General features: G+C 40.7%; 1 protein-coding gene across 1 annotated transcript; it reads left to right on the top strand.

The window, feature by feature from the left end:
• Positions 1 to 3668: 3668 nt before the first annotated feature.
• IGSF22 (immunoglobulin superfamily member 22) lies at positions 3669 to 20192 on the top strand (the record flags this gene model as incomplete). The annotated part of the gene is given in 20 exon segments (XM_062576326.1): positions 3669 to 3782; positions 4388 to 4502; positions 5168 to 5265; positions 5267 to 5305; positions 5780 to 5901; positions 5996 to 6116; positions 6998 to 7111; positions 8789 to 8942; positions 9357 to 9491; positions 9868 to 9970; positions 11892 to 11971; positions 11974 to 12034; positions 12757 to 13010; positions 13013 to 13075; positions 13314 to 13622; positions 15382 to 15421; positions 15423 to 15508; positions 17417 to 17595; positions 17597 to 17681; positions 20044 to 20192. Coding segments are annotated over 20 exon segments (2421 nt in total), but the record flags the coding sequence as incomplete, so codon positions are not given.
• Between the last annotated feature and the right edge of the window lie 434 nt (positions 20193 to 20626).

Genomic DNA, 20626 nt, shown 5'->3' with positions numbered 1-20626 from the left:
ACTTGAAATGGTAGCAACTGCTGCCCGTAGAGCTTAAACAAAACCAAAGCCTGGCCATTTGACTGAGGTGTGAGATGAGCACTGAGGACTGACCTAAGTACCAAAACAGAATTTGCTGAATGCTGCACTGTTTGAAATCTGACCCCATGTGTTTTATTTTTAACATGAAAAACAAGGCTGGTAAATTCTTTAATGACCTGTCTTTGGTGCGAGTTTTGAAATAGTATAAGAATCTGTCATAAGAATACCTGGAGTTTGGGAAGTTTTGTTTGTTTTTTAATTAAAGAAGGCATCCCTTTAATCTACCAAAGATTAGTCCTTTTGTCCTCATGCTTGAGGTTTTATCATCCTGTTATTCCAAGAAGGAGAAACTGCTGAAGTCAGTTTAAAGGATGTAACAGTATAGTCCACAAGAGGCCAGTATGTATTTGAAGTCTGTACTACTCAAAGCCATATCTGTCCTGTGTGGCAGCACCTAGTCATCTTCCTGAGAGTGTAACAATCTAGAGGGCTTCACAGCAACTGAGGGATACAAAAGGGTCAGCAATGGTCTGAAAACTCTTGTCTCATAGTAGGAATTGACCAGGACCTTAGAATCTGGAAGAAAAGGTAAAATACTCAGAAGGAAATATTGCCTAGAATATCCTAATACGGAAGGTAGTGTCTGATACTAATGATTTTTTTCTCCTGTCTGCTTTGCTTGCTGTTTTAACTTTCTAGACATATAGAAAAGGGAAGAAACATAATGAAATACAACTCTGAAGTATTGTTTCTTGAGACACTTAAAACCAGGAGTAAAAAACTGAAAAATACAGCATAGGGAAGACTAAGCTTACCTACAAATGAATTAACTAGATCTGTCTAATTCTCTTTTCTGTAACTGACACTAAAATTACCATTTGCTCATGCAGACTCTTCCCTGTGTATGCTTCAGCGGTACTGACAACTCTTGTCTCACGATCTGTTTTTCCTTGTAAATACAGGCCAATTCCGTCAGTTGCAGCCACAGTAAATATGGTATAATAGCCACACTGCAAGTAATGAGTGAAGTTAATCTCTACAGAGCGCTCCTGAGTTGATCAATGGTGTATCTGTGTTCCTAAGAGCAGAGGGTTATCTACATTATAATTTTGCATTCTCTCTTGCCCAGAGACATGGTATGGGCAAACTGCGTCATGGTGATGGCCAGTAACAGATAATACCACATCCTTAAACTGTAGTCTCTAGAGCTTCTGCAGTCAAATTACTACAAAGACTCCCTGCTTCTTTATGAAACCAGAACTGACAAGGCTTCCGAAGTTCAGTGCTTGTTACTGAGGGCAGTTTTGACTTGCTGTCCCAAAGGTAACCAGACTGAAGGATAGCAAAAGATAATAGCACAACATTTTGGGGTGGGGGTGGGGGTGGAATATGTTTCTTACCAGCCGATTATAGTTCTTAGATGACATAAACTTTTAGACCTGAGCCTATAACATTTTCATGTTCAGAAAATCTGTGGTCAAGGATTAAAATTTTGATCAAGTAAAGGAAATAAGAGTAAAGGGACTTTATTATTTTTAAGGTGAAAGGATGAATTGTTAAAATGGTGGGCTGGTTTCTAAACCATGTCACTGTGAGCTTCTTTAGATTTGAAAATCTTAGAATTAAGTCCCAAGGCATGCAGAGGATTCTGCAGTGTGGAGCAGAAGCATTTTGTATGCCTTTTCACTTCACTTGGTACTTGGTACAACCGGTATGGAATTGCCCCATGATGATTGAGGGCAAAATATGCTCCTTTCCAGGGCTTTTGGGATTACATAAGAACATCTCTTATCTCTTCCTGACCAGTCCACTCATTGCTGTCACCAATACCAGTGATCACTGGTATACAAGATAAGAAAGGATGAGGGCAGAACAGTGAAAGAGAGGGAGATAAACTGTAGGTAGACCAGGCAAAAGCAGGAGTGGCCCTCTTTCTCTCAACTTCTTGGTTTTTAGGAAAGACTTCACAAATTGCATCTCTATGAGACAATTTCTGAGCAAAAGAGGAAGGACGTAAGATGGTCCAACAGTACATAATATCATTGTATGTTTATAGAGAATACATGGAGATAGGTAAGTTTGGACAGTGACTCTTCACTTGTGTTCTGTGCATAAAGAGTAAGGGAACGTTTGTGTGTCATACAGACAGACTGGAGCCAAAGGCCAGCTCAGTAAGGAGAGCAGGATATGTATATCTTGAGAAGGAAAAGGATCTTGAGAGAGAGTGTCCAAAACGGAGGACTCTTGAGATAGCTGTAATTTCTGCTGGCAACAAACCAAAGTGTTGAGATCCTTCACCTGTTGGCTCTTCTTTTTTTTAGGTTACTACAGCGCATAATTATAGCCTCTATCAGAATAGGTCTCCATGCCCCCAGATCTTGGTGAGAAAATGTTGTATTTTAGGGATTTGTGTCCTTTCTGCTACAGGATCTTTCAGCAGCACACAACTCTGTCAGACTTCAGGTCTGTCTTCCATTCCTTACTTTATTTCCCTTGACAAGGAGCACTTTTAAAACAAGAAAGTTAAAATCTGTAGATGACATTGGCACTGAACCCTCAAGGACTAGAATGAAAGAGCCCCATTTCCCAAACTTCCATCCATACTGGGAGCAGTCTTGACAGTTCTAGACAGCAGAGCCTGTAGTGGAAACAGATGTGGTGTATCCTGGCAGAATCTCTCCAGCAGTATGGTCACATGGCCTCCCTATGTGTTATATGCTAAGCTGCCAAAAGGTGAGCTACCTCTATGCTGTGGACTTTGCCTTCCACTAAGGAGGAAGTGAGCACTTGTGTTTCTCTCAACAGCCAGCACGTAGGCTTAGTTTGGCCTATCCTGTATTATAAGGCCATAGGTATTGCCGTTGCTGAACCATCAGCCACAGGTTTTGGTTAGAAACACCTTGTCTCTCTTGGATTATCTTCACTTAAAGCAACCTTACGGGTTCTTTTTCAGCACTGGCAGTGAAGGCAATGGCACGGCTCCCAGCCACATTCCCTGAGAGCAGGGTGCACACAGGCCTTTGTAGCACTCTTCTAGCCCACTGTGTGTGATGCAGCTACTAGAGATGGGGAAGCCCTTGGTAAAGGAAAAGCACAATGAAATTAAATGAATAAACAAGAATAACTCATGGCAATACTGCTGTTTTTGTTGACTTTCCTAGTGTGAAATGGCCACAGTTTGCTGTTAACCACAGAGAAATACCTTGATTCTAGTGAGATGTTTGCATAGAACTGTTAGAAGTGAGTGTTCAGAGCCAGCTCCTTATTCATCAAGTTGGGCTGGAAAAATACACTGTTTAACATGAACCAGGAGCTAGTTTCCAAGGAGAAATTAAATGTGCTCATTTTGATAGAAAATGCATTGCTGTGGAGTCTCCTAAAATAAACAGTAGAAATATTTTGCTCATTTAGTTATATGGATTCATAAAGTGATAAAAATGGCCTTGTGGAATATTCCACAATTTTTTTCTCACCTGTTACCTTGATGCATAGTGACTTGCCAGCCCCAAGGGCTAAATGGCAGCTAGTCGGAGAGTGGAGCCCAGGAGGCCGCTCTTAGTCCTATGCACATCAGGCAAGTGTGTTTGTTACTGCTTCATTCCAGAGTTTACAGCACCTGGAGCCATGCTGGACGTGATGCAGCCACCATGACAGCAGATACACACAAGTGCATATGTAAAACAAGGTCAAGATGCATTGCTGCATTGAAGTCTCCAGCTCCCAAATGCAACATGTCTATCAATCCACCAAAGTTGTCAAAGGCAAGTAGCATCCCTGTCCTTGACATCTAACACTGTCTTTTTGTACGACTTAGAGCATAAAATGGGACCAAAAGAGAGTGTTGTTTTCCTCTGTAAAACTTGCTCTGAATTACATGGGGGTGGAAGGTTTGTGTTAACTCCACAGGGCATAAACAGAACTCAGCAGCTTGATACAAAATGGAATCAATCCTGTTGGCACTTTTGATGCACGTAATTTTGAAACCTTTCTTGAATGAACTCCAGCATCATAGCATCAAAGCAGCTTGCAGACCCCCTGCCCCCGCCCTGTGCAACAGCAAGGCTGCCCAGTTTTGCCATCGTGTAGGTAAGAAGATTGAGGCATAGAAAGAGCAAATTGCTTGTCCAGAGTCCTGCAGACAGACTGGAAGGATGCAAGGAATTGATCAGCAGTCTCTGTGGGCAGCTAGCTCTCTACCTGCTGCACAAATCTTGTTGCAAGGGTTTTAACTCATTAGCAGTGATCTGTACGATTGTGGATATTTCAGGACTTCTTTTTGTATCCACCCTTCTCCTCTCCCAGTAAAAAAGTGGCTCTCTGTGCTATTATACTAACATGTCTTTTTCCCAACAGAAGCTGTTTCTAGGAAATCATTACCATATTGGAGTCCCTTTGCATGATGAAACGCTCCTTTGAAATGCTTGCTGGAGAAAGCATCCCAGAATTTGTGGAGAGGCCTTATCCAGCAACAGCAGCCAAGGATGAGAAGCAACCATGTCTGGTGAAAGGCAGTAACTTGACTGCATTTTCAAGTGCATCTAGGCATACTCACCCGTCTTAGGCAAGTAAATACAATCTGCCACCTCCTACAACTGAAATAGTGGTAGATAAAAGTGGGGGCAAAGCCCAGTTACCTGTATCCATCCCCACTGTTTTTAGAGGTTTGTCTTATACCGGTCAATAGGAAAGCTGCTGTTTGTTCTAGCTGCTGGAGACCAGTACTTATGATCCAAATATAGCAATCCTTGTTTATGCAAAACTCCTGATCGAATGATTTGACTGAAGCCAGAATAATATGACCTTTAATGCATTAGCTGTGCCATCATGTGTGAGCTCTCCCATATTGAGAGATCTGAGACTGTCTAATGTGATAGATCATATGAGTCTTCATTATATATCATAAAAAATCACAAATCCTTCTTTATGGTGTGCAGAGCACTTTTAATGAACAAATTTTATTCCAGAGTGATATCCATAATGGAAGTGGCAATAACTACAGTAAGTAAAAAAGGGTAATATTTTCTCTATAAAGCAGACAGGAGAAGAAACTATGCATTTAAAATAATCTTAAAAAGAGAAAGTACATAAGAGCCCCTCATTCTATGTCATACATTCATTTGTTCCAACGTTTCTTTTTGAATTTTATGAGATAAAGTGATATTCCAAGCTAAAGTGAGAGGTAACCCAAAGCTTAATGTAACATGGAAAAGAGAGAGTGGGATACCAGTGAAAGAAAGGTTCAAACGTTTTTTTTTACAGGATCAATAAGGAGTATGTGCTAAAGGTAACGCTCCTTTTTTTTTTCCTTGCTGTTAATGCATATTTTTTATTCTCATAATAAAAATGTAAAAAAGAAAAATTTAAGCACTGTAGTATTCCTCAGTAGCAACAAAAATATTCCAGTTTGTGCGGTGTTGCCCTTTAAAATACTGTTGTATTTGCAGAGTGGCATTTCCATTCAACTGAAGAGCATAAGGGCAAGGAACATCCTCTTTGTTGCTTGATTTTACAGCATTTGGCATAGTGAGGCCTTAATGCTTCTTGTGTACCATTCAAATAAAAATAATGCTAAATCTGGATAATTCATATTATTACCCTGGACATGTGCTATTTCAGCCCTGTTTAACTTGTGAAGTCCTATGGTTGCAAAAAATGTACTCTTCCCTTCTTCTATTCTGTTCCTTGTTTCCCGTGCTCTGTCCTCTTTGCCTCTTCTCTCCTTAATTCTTAAGCCGCTCTAATTCACCTCCCCTTTCAGGCAGTCCTTTGTTTCGAAGTCTGCTGGCCAGCACAGGTCAAACTGCCTTTTTCTTCTCCTACAAGACTCCCGAGCCTCAAGTCCAACAGCTTCCATTCACACTCTTCTAGACTCTGTATTGCGTATGCAGTTCAGAAGTGATACTCATTTCCGTGCAGAACGGTAAAATAAAAGGATGCCTCTGGGAAGAAACGTGGCTTTGTTTTGCTACTTTAGGCCGAGAATGGACTTGATCCAAAGTACATCATTGTCAGTGAGAATACTTCTGTTTGTTTCACTGATTTTTTTTGTGCCTCTCAAAAAGTTGAAAGAGATGGAGAAGAAAGTGAAAATTGAGGTTGGTGAGACTGCTTTCAAGACACTTGGAACATATGTTTACATTTACACTTTTTGCTTTCTTGTCCACATTGAATAACTGTCCTCTACATAAAATTACACAACAGGTAATGGCCTGCACTGTCTGTCACAGTACCCAAAGATTTTGACAGATGAAGAACTACATCCACAAAGATAGTTTGTTGGGGAGGCAGTTCAACATCCCAAATAAGGTAGAAAACAATGTTTTTGCAGCTGACCTTTGCAAGTGGGATTTCAAAGGAGCATGACGGAATTATGCCAGATCTGAATGAGGTAAAAAATGTCTTTAGAACTTCTCTGCAAATAATGCCTGTAGGAAGAATTCTCACCATAGATTAAATCCATATAAAGTCAGGTTTGTATTGCCTGATTGCACTGTTACTGTTTGCTGTGTCAGAGTAGAATCCTGATAATTTTAGCCAAGGCATTTAGTCCAGTAGGCATTGCTTTGGACAAGCAATGATAAGAGCTATTGCCTGTCTGGGAATTTTACAGTCCAAACAAGTGAGACAAACAAAGAACTTACTAATAATTGTATTCTGCAGATGGACAATTGATAGAAAGATTCAGTAGCTTGTCGCAGAATACAGCAGTAGATTCACTATGCTAGGAAGTGAACCAAATCTCTAAAATCCCCAGTATTCCTTTTACATTTCCCAACAGCAGAACTTCTGAAGTATCTGGAACAGAGTGACAGTATTGTGTTTGAATATCAAAAATGGCAGGAATGCTATTTTTGATGACGATGAACATAGTCAATAAAAACTGAGGGTATTAATGGGGTGAATGAGTCCGTCTAGTGGGAACTGTGAGATAGTGCATGGATTTTTGATTTTTTTTTTCCACTAAATGGCCTTGCAGACAGACAGAATTCTGAAGCCCCTTGAGGACATTGAAGTTGAAGTGGATTCCACTGCTGTGTTTAATGCCATTCTGGAACTGAAGGACCCCAACATTAAAATTACCTGCTTTAAGGTAGCTTCCCTCATTTCTCTTTGGATGAAAAAGGGCAGGGGAAATACGACCAGTCTACCTGCATGAAGTAAGAAAGAATAGTCTTGTTGCACTGTACCTTAGTGGGTGAATAAGACTATTTGGGTGGACATGATCGAACAGAAGGGCTGAAGAACTAGCACTCATTTGTCTTGATAAAAGACACAAGGCATTAGGTATCTGAAAAGAAATGTCTTCATCTCCTAGTCCCTTCATTTTTGATTATGATTTATTTCTTTATGCAGTTCATGCCCATAAATTGTCCATTTACCATTTCAAACTGCCAGTGCTTCCTTGTTTTCTGTCCATGTGTCATAGTAGACTTAATCCACTTGTTTGGATATGATCTGTGCAAAATCACAGTGCATGCAATATCCAAGTGAGAAATAAAACTAAAACAAGATACTGGATTCTGGAATATTTTCTCACCTTGAAAAGGAATGTTATTTTGGAAGTAATTCTACTCTTCCATTTAAGACTGTAATTGAAATAAAGCACATACGAATACTGCAGTCAGAATCTGTTTCAGAGAAATGACTGTCATGTGAGACCTTTTTTGAGTGCTTTTGACCAGTACAACCTGTAATATACTGGATACTTGTCAGGCTACGGGATAGGTGTACAGCTATACTGGAGATTCTTCCAGTCTCTGACAGGCTGACTAGTCTGGACAAAGCATCATTGCTGACAACAGTTTGTTGATTTCCTACCAAAAAGGAGACAATTAAGATTAAGCTGTGTTCACTATACTAACCCTCTGCTGGCTTTACATGTCCTTTAAACTGAGCACTGTGTCTTGCCCTCTATGTCCCCTCTGCAAAAGCAGCATATTTTCAAAGGTGCAAGTATTTTGCTTACTAAGGGGAAGAGCCTTTGCAGGTTGGTAAGAACTGTATATGCTGTACGTCACCAACATGAATGAAGAAGACTTGGGCACCTGCAATTGTCCTGTGGCTGACAAGAAACTGCGCTGTTTTGAGTGTGATAGATAATATTTGTTTGGGGATAGGAAGTTCTGTGTAGCATGACTAAGTCTACAGACCAAAATTTGAGGATCCAGATTGGTGGGCCAAGCTGCAATTCTTTTCTTACATATCTTTGCAGCATTCATGACTTGCTGGCCTTCTTAGGCTCAAACATAAATTTAGCATTGTGCAAGTCATAAACCAACCCACAATTACCAGAGCACCCATGTGAAAACACCTTTCATGAGATAGCAAGTTGCAGTCTGAAACCTGGTTATTACACATTATAAGCCAAAGTCCCCACTGACGTCAGTGTGGCAGGGCTGTGAGTCACTACTGATTTGGTTCAATCTTAATGGAAGAAAGGTTAAAGTGTACTATGGTACTATCCTTTTAGTAGAAATGAACTTTGCTTAAACAATGTTACAGGACATGGGGGTGAGTAGATGAATCTGGGTATAATGAAACCCATCTTTTTTCCACTGCATGTGCTTCCTGTGACCAGTCAAGTGTGCGATTGTTGTTTGGAAGAGAATCAGCCTCATTGTAAACAGCAAACTTACTTTAAGTCAATGGTAATTAAAAGTGATACTATCCGTCTGCCTTATTTTCCAACTTCTACTGCAGTAGACTCATGTTTTAAAGATGAACGTTTCCAGAAGTACTGTTTTTCGTTATAATGCTTACCTTCCAGGCAAGTTGGGATTGGACAGAGTGTTTAGTAGATTGGTTGTGTGGAAAACTGCTTTACTTGAGCCAAAGAGTGATCCTGTGCCAGGCACTGCAGCACTTTGGACAGATAATGCAGAAAGATGTCAGTCCTTCTTTTGCCTGCCAAATGGTTCCAGGTATGCTTGCAGATCTCATTTACAATGACTTGAAGCCATTTACTTCACAATGACCTAGAGTAACAAGGAGAGGAAAAATAATGGTGCTAAGGCAGAAGAACTAAATGGAAAAATGGAGTTTCTGTTGGTAATCAGTTTTGTAGGAATACTTGCAGTTTTGACTGAACATTATGTTAGTTCAGTTTCATCTGAAGTTGATCTTTCTGCTTCCACTCAGAAAAGAAATCAAAATGACTTCACTGAAGTGTTACTAATTAGTGTAGGGAAATCTGAGGTTAGGAACCATGCAAAACAGAATGAACGTTTGTGTTTTTCCTATAACACATGAGTGTCTAATATTTTTGACAGAACTGAAACCACCGAAAGTGACAGAAAGGCAACACAGTTCAAAATCATCTTTTTTTTTTTTTTAAGAAATATTTCACTTGGAAGTTCAGTGGGAAGGGGGGTTGAAGCGAGATGATAAGTATTAGACCATCACATCTGATGATGGATTGACTTTCACTTTAAAAATGAAGGATTTTCTGTCCAGAGACCTTGAGGAAATCAGTACTGAGGCTGGAGATCTAATGCAGAAAGTGACACTCTTAAGATGAGCTTTGCTGATCTTAAGTAATGCAGGCAAATCTGTAGGCAAATCAAATGCAGCATATTAGTGTTTGAGCTGCAAAATCCATAGAGCTGAAACACAAAGCTTGAGAGCTTGGGCTGAAAGAACTGGCAGCCTTATAGCAGTAGCCCTCAAGTAGAGAGGTGCCAAGACCTAACTTTCATTCTGGAATTAAAGTCCCAAGCATAGAATCTGTCCTATGTAGGAGCCTGTGTTGCATCCTGTGGAGGCAAAGCTTCCTGCTTTGATTTCCTAGGTGCTTGCTGGTATGTGCCATTTCTGGTTACCAACCACTTCCCTTGCTCCTTTCCAAAGGGATTCCAATTAAGTTCATCATCAATCTCAAGAATTTCCAAAGGAAAGAGAAGGGAAAAGCCTGCCTGGAGTACAACCTGACTTCTCCAGACATCACCCTGAAGTGAGGTAGGTGATTGAGAGGTCTCCTACATAGAACATAAACTGTCAAGAGGAGACCGCAGAGCTTATCATTGATGTTGTTGAGCTGAGTGACTCAGGAGATTACACAGTGTTTGCTATGCAAGACGATGATCCTAATGAGTATTACTGCAATGCTAGAGTAACTGAGAAAGGTAAGTGTGATCGGCTCAAGGGAAAAAGAGGAGGAGGAATAGTAGTTGTTACGCTGTTTGTTGTTGCAGAGAAGCCATGCTGCTTTTCTGTTGCAGCTGGGGGCCTGATGTGAGGTTACACTGCTCTGCAGTGTGCTTATTGTTTAGCATGGAATAAAACATTTGTGCCTTTCTTTGTAGTCTGAAGATAACAATTAAGGACTTTCCTTTGCTGCAAAAAAAGTGGTAGAACCATAAAGCAATAAATTTTCCATTTAAGTCCTTGCATTCACCACCTAAACCAGTCTAATCAAGTATAATGTTTTTTACTTTAGTCAGAGTTGTCATTATAAATTCTTATGCTGATTCTTTAAAGCAATCAGTGGGACATTTGACTACAGCCTGGTGAAGATCAGCAGCACAGTGTGAGGTGGTTGGTACAATAAATACTTAATATCACGTTTGTTGGGTTAATTAGTTTTGCAGAAGCATTATTGATGCTGTAAACTTTTATCTAGGTACCTTATAGAAATACACAAGGCTATCGTGAGGGAAAAGAAGGACAGCAAGCTTAGCATCATGCTTTTAGCATAGGTCACAGAAAAATTCCAATATTACAGTGTGGATTTTAGTGACTTACTATTTGAGATGACTTCTGTTAGATGTGGACCAGCTTTGAAGTATGCCCAAGTGCCCACTGTGAAAAATACAGTACTTTAAGAACACTTAGAAAGAGCAGCTTGGAGAGTGTATTGAATGATACTAGCTTTTCCTTCACGGGTTCAGGAACAACTGAATATTCTGTTTGTAGAACGGTGCAGAGGAAATTCTGGGAGCTAAAAGCAGCTTAGCTATGAGAGGGTCAGGCAGGTTTAGGCAGAGCCTTACACGGAGGATTGAGCTGCCCTGATGGCACCCCTGAGGCCAGTCTCTGTGAGGCTGGCCTCTTCCTAATAGCCATGCATTTTCTGTGCTAGACAGTGTCGCATGACCCCTGTCCTGGCTCACGTACAGGCTTTGGTGGAGGTCATTGTGTTAGTTGTGTTTTGGCTACATAGCTGTCATTTTTGTTTTCCTACAAAGACCAGAAGAAAGGAACAGTTTCCTAGTGGCATCTCTAGCCTTGGGCTTTCCAGGTATGCAGCTTGGAAAAGTTTGGAACTGGGGTTTAGTGTGGCCAAATGTGGGCAGGGAAGCCCTGGCTTCCAGAGGGTGGATATTAGGCCTGGTATGTGCATGCTCTGTGTAGGCATGGCCAGGATGGCCAGGGGCAGGAGCCTTTTCCTGACCTTTCTGGGGAGGAAACCATTTCTGCAGCACAGGAAACCTGGAAAGCCACAGTGGATCTGCCTCTCCCTGCAGTGGTCCACAAGGCTCCCACTGACTCCTGTGCACAGGGGAATAGCAATCTGGTGTTTCAGTTACAGGATTCTTTTTCTCCTGTGTTGAGTTCAAGCATTGTGACAAACATTACATAATGGGCAACAGGGGAAGTGTTCAGATGGTTTGATGGTTCATCCATGATTTGGAGCAGTGCCAAGAGGCTCTTTTCTGCTTGGGCTCTTGGGTTCCCAGAGCTGCTGTCCTTCCACTGGACACCCCTAAACAAGGGTAAAGCTACTTAAGAACAGTGTCCACCCTTCCTCCTATAATGTCCAACTCCCCAGCCGGAAATAAGGGCTTGCGTGTTGAAGACATAGGCCATTTGGTTAGGAGGTCTCCCTGCCATTAAATACCTCCCTTGGTGTTTAAGCACTTGTTGCAATGCAGGTTGTTTCCTTTCTCAGTCATCTTTTCAGATTACAGAGATGAAAGGTTCCAGATAGTGAAGCAGGGAGCTCTCCACAAGCTCAACACTGAAAAACAGGACAGCAGCATGAGGGGAAGTATCCATTCAGAGCCAAGGGGACAGAGTGAGGCAACAGTTGTCATTGCTGTCTCTTCTCCTTACACTGTTCAGTGGCGATACACCTATATTTGCAGAATGAGTGCCTCACCAGGTCTCCTCACGTGGGTCTGTACCATTTTACAGGTCTATCCAGCTGCATGAGCAAAACCTTGTCTTTCCCCTTCTTCATTATTCAAGGGGAGAGAACTGAACATTCATACTGGTTGATTTTAAGAGACTAAGCTTAGATTTCTGTGTTTATAAATCAGTGATTGAAAATGTTGGCCTGAGACGTTACTTCCAATATTGTTGTCATGAGCAAGAAGAAACATCTTCTCTGAAATTATGTATAGATATATAAATATGCATATTGCTTGGCACTTGGCAGCCAGATGACTCCATATGGACTTTCAGATGCATTTGTAGCATGGAAATGAGCCTCTTTCTGTCTGTCCACTTAATCAAGGCAGCATGGATAGGTACTGCTGCCTAGACAACAGGACAAATGCAGCAGTAAGAACCACTCATTCAAGATGCTGTGGCTGCAGCACTGCATATAGATTTATTCTGTGTAAAAATCTATCCACAGCAAACTTTCATAGAATGATTGGGTTTTGTTTTTTCTTTCTACATTGATTGCATTTGGTTTAGGGAGGGTTGATTTTCTTGCATTCAAAAATATTTTTGATGGCCTTTTTATGAAGATTGTCATTTACAAACATACCTATTGCATGACAAAAATAAAAGGGAAAACACCAAAATCATGTTCTTTCCAGATCCTTCAGTTACTGAAGAATTTATCTGGGAGCTTTTTGCTGCACACTCCGATACTATGAAGGCAGGGCATACAGAGAACATCAAGTTGCTTTCCAAGGCAGAGCCAGTGCCCACAATCATGTAGTTCAAAGATGGTATTGAGGTGATAGAGAAAGAGCAAGTGGTGATGGAGAAAGCCGGTGACTATGCATTACTCTCAATCAAGAACTGTAAGAGAATAGGGCCCATATGCTGAAGCTGGAAAGTGACTGTGGCTCAGATTCTGCCAGGCTTTACCTCAGTGTTGTTGGTAGGTCCTAAATTAATCATTTTATAGCAGGTCAATCATTGGTCAATACGCTGGGTTATAGATGGTATAATCTAGACTTTCCCATAAAAAATCTTGCAGTGGGACAAACAGCAAATTATTAAATAAGTCACCTTAGCTTTGCTGTAGTCAGTAGACCTACACTGATTTACACTATGAGAGGATATGACCTCTAAATAATAACCCTCCATGTCACTTCGGCTATTTCCACATATTGCAGATAAAACCAACCCCACCCCCCCGCCCCCCCAGGGCAAAACAGATCCTGGAACACCCAGAAAATGCATTGAAATGAAATGGAAAGCACCCAAAGACTATGGAGAAAAGTGAGTGACTTGCTTCATCATTGAGAGGAGGATGGCAGGGAAAAACTCTTGGATCAAAGTGGGGGAGGCGGGGAGCAAGTACACCATGTTTGCTACAGATCAGGTGGAGGAAGGGAAAGCCTACCAATTCAGAATCCTTGCTGTCAACTCTGAGGATCTCAGCGAACCACTGGAGAAAGAAGCGTTTGCTGGAGAACCCATTGGTAAGCACATTAGCGTCTCAGGCCATCTATTTTTAATGAGGTTTCACAGTCCTGCTTCCCATCATTTATGTCCTCTTCTGCCTTGCCAGTCCTCTAAAGAACACTGTCGCCTGTGCTTCAGGGGACAAATTCCAAGGACAGGAGCTTAGAAGCTGTTTTGTGCTTGGGCTGATAGCCAGATCCTTTCACTGCAAATGTTTGTGGACTTAGAAACCCCCAACATGGACTGACCACGAGAAAGGACAGACTAACACACTGTTCTAGTGTCAGTTACATAAGCTCAGTAGAATACTGCAGAAATGAAAAGTAGCTTTCTCTAGAAAATACTGTGGGGGAGGAGAGAAGATTATGAAAAAGTGAATGCTTAAAAACATTTTGTTTTGCAGCCAAAAAAGAAAACAAGTCAGCCAAAAACTAACCTGGTTGAAAAATACTGCTTAACTATGTTCTAGGAGTTAAAGTTTGGGTTCCTCTTGTTCCCAGTTTTTCTTTATGGACTAACTAAGTTATATCTTCCAAGGTTCACAGCCCCATTTCCCCAAGACGAGAGCATATCACAGCAGATGGAGTCCAAAGAGACAGTCTAGCCTCTTGAAGCATTTCAGAAAGAAAATTTCCCAGCTGAAGCAATATATATCAGTTGTCACCTAAAACTGTATTTTCATTTTTGTCCAAACTTCCTATGGATTAGAGGAGGTGTTTCTGAGCAGGTCTGTAATGCATTGCTGACGGTTCATTTCCAGAATAAACAAAAGATATTAAAATGTTTAAAACTTTAAAATGACAAAGGGAAGTAGATGGCAAAGTAAGAGGCTTCAGGAAAAATGACCATGAATAACCCAGGTAATTTTTTAGTTTAGGTACCTACCTATGGATTTAGGTGCCTATTTTCAAGCACTTAAAATTTTTACATTTCTCCTTAGCTGAATTTGATTGCTTTTCCCTGACTTAGACCAAAGCAGAATTAAACAAGTGACTGATTTTGTTGTACCATCAGATAGCAACCATATGATCTATGCTTAACACAGCTTGTATAACACATGGGAGTGTTCATATCACCAGCAGCATCTGACTAACAAGACTTTTCCTCTTCTGTTAATATTTTGGTTCTTTCTTGGAATCTTTCCTCTGTCTCATTCCAAATGTTGGACCTTCATCTTAATTAAGTTACAATCAATCACCCTGTTCAAAAATAACTTTTTTTAAAGTATCAACAATTCTTAAATAATGGAAATAGTTTTAAGAAAAAAAATATTCAGTTCCTGAGATTTTGTTTAAAACTGAATGGAGGATCAAACTTGCTTGAAATCTGTGTTCTGAAAGGCTTAGCCACTCAGAGTTTATTACTTCATGAGAATTCCCATTAATGTCAGTGGGGTAATACATGAAGACAGTTTTTCTCAACGTGTATGAAGACACCAGGCTATGGACCATAATTCATTGGAAAGCATTATGATGGCAAATTTACACATTTTTTTACCTCATATCATAGATATTCAACCAAATTCCATGCCCTTCTTCTGTACCTTGGAGATGTAAAAATGGGGCAGACCACTGCAGAAGTGTGGGCTAGACCTAGACTAATGGAGCCCCCTGAACATCCATTTATGTTGTTCTTCAGGAAGGTCTGTGTGAGCTGAAATTTCCTCATGGGTTTATCTCAGTCCAGAAACAATTTAAAAAATACATATAGTGATCACTTGGGAATACTTTTATGTGTGGTTAGAGATCTGTGTCATTGTGACCCTTGTCTCTCCAGATACCAAATTCAAAGCGGATGATCTGCTGGAAGATATAGAATGAGTTCCATGTAACAGCTGTGAGCCGCACAGGCCCTGAGTGTCCCAGTGTACCCTCAAGTTCTGTTGTTGCAAAGGATCCCATCAGTATGTTTCCTTCACTGTTTAATGTACAGTTTTCCTAAATATGGATGATAAGACCAGACCTAGGCACTTACAGCTGAAGTCTGAGGGAATGTGGCAAATTCTAACTTGGCTCAACATCGTGAACTGCATTATGTTTACAGGTTAACTAAAGGCTAAGGAAGGCCTTAATACCCGTAACTATAGATGTAATTGTATTGTAAGTGCCTGAAAGTATGACATTAGTCACATAAAATGTATAGTTATTAAGATAAGGACATAGTAAGGAATTTCCCCCTGAGGCAGTTGAATATATGCAAACAGCGAACACAGATCAGTGTGATAAAGTTGCTCTGAGGTCTAGATTACTTGAGGTTCACATACAGTTTGTCAAAAGCCATAATGCAATCATAGCACAAAAAACAAAATCTTCTCTTATACAACACGTCATTATGCTCCCAGCAGCAGTGCTCCACCAACCCTAATAAAAGAAGGGAAAACCCTTGCGAAATTTATGTAAGTTGCCTATATTTTGGCTTTTAAGACTAGATTTTTAAGTAGAAGGAATTTGTGCCTGATTCTGGACTGATGAAAATCACAGCCAAACTCCAAAGGATTACAGTACTCTCAGAAATGCTAAGATAGGCAAATTTTATTTTGTACGAGCTACAGAGAATTTGTATTCCATATAGCTGTAAAACCAATGCATTTTAAAACCAGAATGTTGTCAGAAGTGATCAATAGATAGCTTAAACTATTGACGGTTAGGAATCTTGTAGTTATAGGAGTGGGTCTCAATTTGGCAAAGTGTGTACACCGGTATAACTAGGAAAAAAAGAGAATTCTTCAGCTTGTATGTAGTAGATAAGAGCCTTGAGGAAAAATACTAAGATGAGAAAGCATTCAAGTTCCTTTAAATCAGAAGACAACACACAAAATTTAAAGCCTGAAGCTATGATTCTGCTTGAAGACTTGGGTTATTCCATGTTCAGTCTAGGAGAATAAGTACTGTCCATTTGTACCATATTCCTCATGTCCTCATATAAGTATTTCTGTAAAAGCCATGAGCATCATGTTTGTCATGCCATGCGGCATTAGTTTACTTAATTCTTTTTTTCACTTCTTTGGGGACATTTTAGCTGAGATTTGCAGAGCAGAATATGGATTTGGGTACCCAACTTCCTATTCATTTGATTCAAAACTTACAGGTATTTTTGAAAAGCCTATCTTTTGCTCTTCTGGAGTCCTAACTAGACTGCTGCAAGGTGGACCTAAAGAGCAAAAAGCAAGATCTGTATTTTCAAAAATGACTATTCATTAGGAGTATATTAATCTCTGGGCATGTAAGCTTGCAGAACGTTAACAGGATATTGCAAGCCAGTAAACAAATCTACTAGTCCAAGCAGTCTGGATGGCACCTAAACACTTGACACAGAACTGTAACAAGAACGATCTATTAAACAAAAAGAGACATAAGATGTTGAAAACCATACAAGACGGGTTATGGGAAATACACTGGAGAGCTCACAAGCTAGCTAAGAGGAGATACAAACAAACTGTTAATGCACAGACACCTCTCCCAAACATATGTGGAGAATGGTGGTCAGTGCTCATAGAAGATTCCCTTTCCAACCTTAATTCAGATGATCCCAGGTCAAAACTGCTAGGAATTTTCTTAAACTGACTGCCTTTGAACAGGGTCTACATATTTGTGCAGCCATTTTAGGCACTGTTGTTCTCTGTTGTACAGAATTTGCTGAGGTCCTTCCACCCCCAAAACTTGCAGTTTGGGCATTTTGAAATCAGGACAGCTAACCCTATTCTTCACATGTGTGGACATAGGCCTAAAGATGGACCTAGTGATTGGAGGAAGCACCTGGTGCTTGGATGAAGTGTGTACAATAGTGTGTCACAGCTCTTCTACTGTCTCAGAGCTTCCAGGACTGGTGAAGGGCCTTCACATGGTTGATTCTTCCAACTCCAGTGTTTCCTTAGCCTGGGCGGAGCAGGACCACGGAGATGCACCTCATGATACATACTAGAGATGCATCAAGATTTCAGTCTCCGGTATCAGTTACACTGTGGGAAACCTGCAGGAGAGGCAGAAATACTTTCTTTTAAATCTGAGCTGTGAACGAAGCTGATGTGGGAGAGACAGTGGAGTTACAGGAAGGAATTCTAGCAATGCCACCTCCAGGTAAGACCTACAGTATCCTTCCAATTTAAACTCCCATCTCTCACTTCTTTACAAGGCTTTCAGTTCTTTTCTTTGTTTTTGTTTTTAATAGGCATAATTTAGGGTTATCAAATTCATCTTTCACAGACCAACATTCAGTGTCACAGCTCAGTTTCTTTTGCTGAGAGGAGATGGAAAGCAACACAAGCTCTGCAGTCCTCAAGGCAAATTAAAACTATTCTGTCATCCTTGCTAGAGCTGAGCTGTGTCCTGAACAATTATTCTAGGTATAATGGAAGTTGTTTACTCCACTGTTGACCTACATTAGGCATGTGATTAGAGGTCATTGCTGGAAAATTCTCTTCATTTCTGTCACGGATACTGTTGTCTGAGGATGGTTAGGTGTGTAGATATTACAGTAAATAAATGCCATTTGTTGTAAAAACAGTGGTACCGAGACAGGGTTAGAGTTCTTTCAAATGCTTGGCTTGAATGAAATGAAGTCAGGTGCCATTGTGCTAAATGTGGACTGGTGTTATCAGCATTATGTTCCAAAGACGGTGATTATGTCTTCATAATAAAGGTATGATGACCTGCCAGTAAATCCCTACCTGATTATTCAAGGTAGCAAATTACAGGTAGTACTTAATTACTTATTAGGAAATTCAAGCTTTTAGTGCCTACAGTGCTGCCAGATGAGAAAGCATGGTGCTGACTGCTCTAAGTAGCAGTAGGTCAATTTATGAGTCATGCTATGTAACACTGATTTCTGTAGGACAGAAGGACATTCAGACTTGTCTAAGGAAATCTCAGAAGGCAAAACCTGCGTGGCCAATACAAAAAGCAGTTGTTTCTCTTCCCATTTTGGAATTATGGACCAGTCCATGGAACAGACCTCTTACCACATCTCCGAATAGAGAAACGTCAAATAAATCCTAGAGAGACTGCAGGCTCCAAACAAACTTCTCTGGTGTGGAAAGGCATCAGGCAGTGCTGTATTGAGTATGATAAGTTTCATAGGAAATAAATATAATACGAAATTGCTTATGGTAGAAAGTGGACAGTAATTCTAAAGTCAGCTGATTGGTATTAAAGATGCCCATTCTAATTCTTACTTCTTTGTTCTCTTTCACTTTTTATATGAACAATTTTTAAGTGTTCTTGTTCCACCACCTTTCGCACCAGCAATTGGGTTGAAATGTGCTTGCCACTAAGCTACTGATTGTTGAGGCATGAATGTTTCTCTTTTGATGCTACAGCTATTAGCAAAAGGGCTGGTGAGGTTGCCGTCAGCCCACTGCAACCTTTACACTACTGCCTTCTGCTGAAACTGTTCCAGAGTTTTTTTTTTTTTCCCCAATCTTAGTCATTTACTTCTCCAAGCTTGACTCAAGAGGCAGACTAAAGAAGAATGGCTTCACTTTTCTGTGTGTTCTCTAATTTGGGTTTTTTTTTGAGGATTGCATTACAATGTTCAAGTGCAAGTGGAAGGTCCAGTACTAAGCACACCTGAGCTTCTCAGTCACCCCAAGTGCAGACAGGAGCAGCTACTCAGCTGTTGAAAATTTCACACAATTTCTACATTGATAATGAGTTTTGGAAGGTTAGTTTTCTTGAAACGCCCCATACGCGCATACACCATGTCCAGAAGAAGCCACAGGAACAATCTCAAATTTATGTTTCAAGTCAGGATAGAATGACTCCTTGGTCAGAAAGGATTTTCCTTCCTCTTGTCACTGGATTTCCAAGTCCATCCTTTGTGCTAGCTCAAAGCCAGAGCCAGATACCTGAGCCAAGCATGGGAGCAGCATGGTTCAGACCTGAGGGTTAAGAAAAGTACTGCTGGGGCTTTCCTCACCACATCCAATATGGACAGAAAGGGTGAAGCAATTACTGCTCGAAACATCCCCAAATGCTGCCTTGTTTGTTATCCCACATTTTACTGGGCACATCACCATACGAATACTAAATGTGTCTGTCCCCTCAGCAGTCTGATGACCTCATTTCCTTTGCAATTGCAGCCAAGTAGAGGCAGGCTACTTTGCACCTTAGAGAGACTCTTAATTAATACACTGATCTGCTGGAAGTCAGAAACCTTTGCTGTGTATTTTGTATGTGTCATCTTCTCATAGAGAGAGTGCTCTTCAAAATTAACAGCGTTATTTCTTCATCAGAAGGGAATTTCACACACAGAGGAAACTGTTCTTCAGGTCTCTTGGGTTAGAAAAAAATCAAGAGAAAGAGTACTTTACAAGACACAAGGACTTGGGAAGGGAGGAGCTGAAGCGAAAAATATTGGCCCCTAGAAAATGACAGTGGGAGGATCTCTAACATAAAAAACCAATACTTAAACATGCTCATTAATTCTTAGATTTTCTGTGACCAATCACTAATCTGCAGCTGGTTGAGGAAGTCTCAAACACCGTGACCCTAAAATGGAATCACAGCCTAGACGCAGAAGATGAGCAGACTTTTTACATTATCCTGAAATGTGATGTTAATACGCATACTGTATTCCTGTACAGGAACCTGCTTCCTGTACGCACCTGCTTCCAGGGATGAAATACTTCTTCCGAGTCACTGGGGACAGCAGTGCTCTGGATTCAGAGGAGCCATGGTACATCTCCAAAGACAAAGGTAAGCATGAAAAGACAGGCCAGTACAGGAGGAAGAAGGGTGCTCCTATACCTAAAGTCATGGAGTAAGGTCAGATTTCCTCGGTTGCCCTGGGGAGATCACAGAGCTATTCTGCAGCACAGGTGCCTGCCTGGGGAACAGACACAAGCGGACATCTTGTCCGTTTGGTCGGAATCTGTTCAGGACCTGCCTGCCTCTTACTGTGTCTATGTGCAGCACATTACATAGTGGTTCATACAAATGTTTAAGTTCAATTTTAAGACAGTAGGGACTATCCATGTGTAGAGAGAGTGATATTATGTCTTGACATAACAGAACATCGGCTTTAT

Source organism: Rhea pennata, chromosome 5, assembly GCF_028389875.1.
Source record: "Rhea pennata isolate bPtePen1 chromosome 5, bPtePen1.pri, whole genome shotgun sequence".
Taxonomy (NCBI): Eukaryota; Metazoa; Chordata; class Aves; order Rheiformes; family Rheidae; genus Rhea; species Rhea pennata.
Note: the sequence above shows the minus strand (reverse complement) of the source record. Positions and strands in the feature narration are given on the sequence as shown.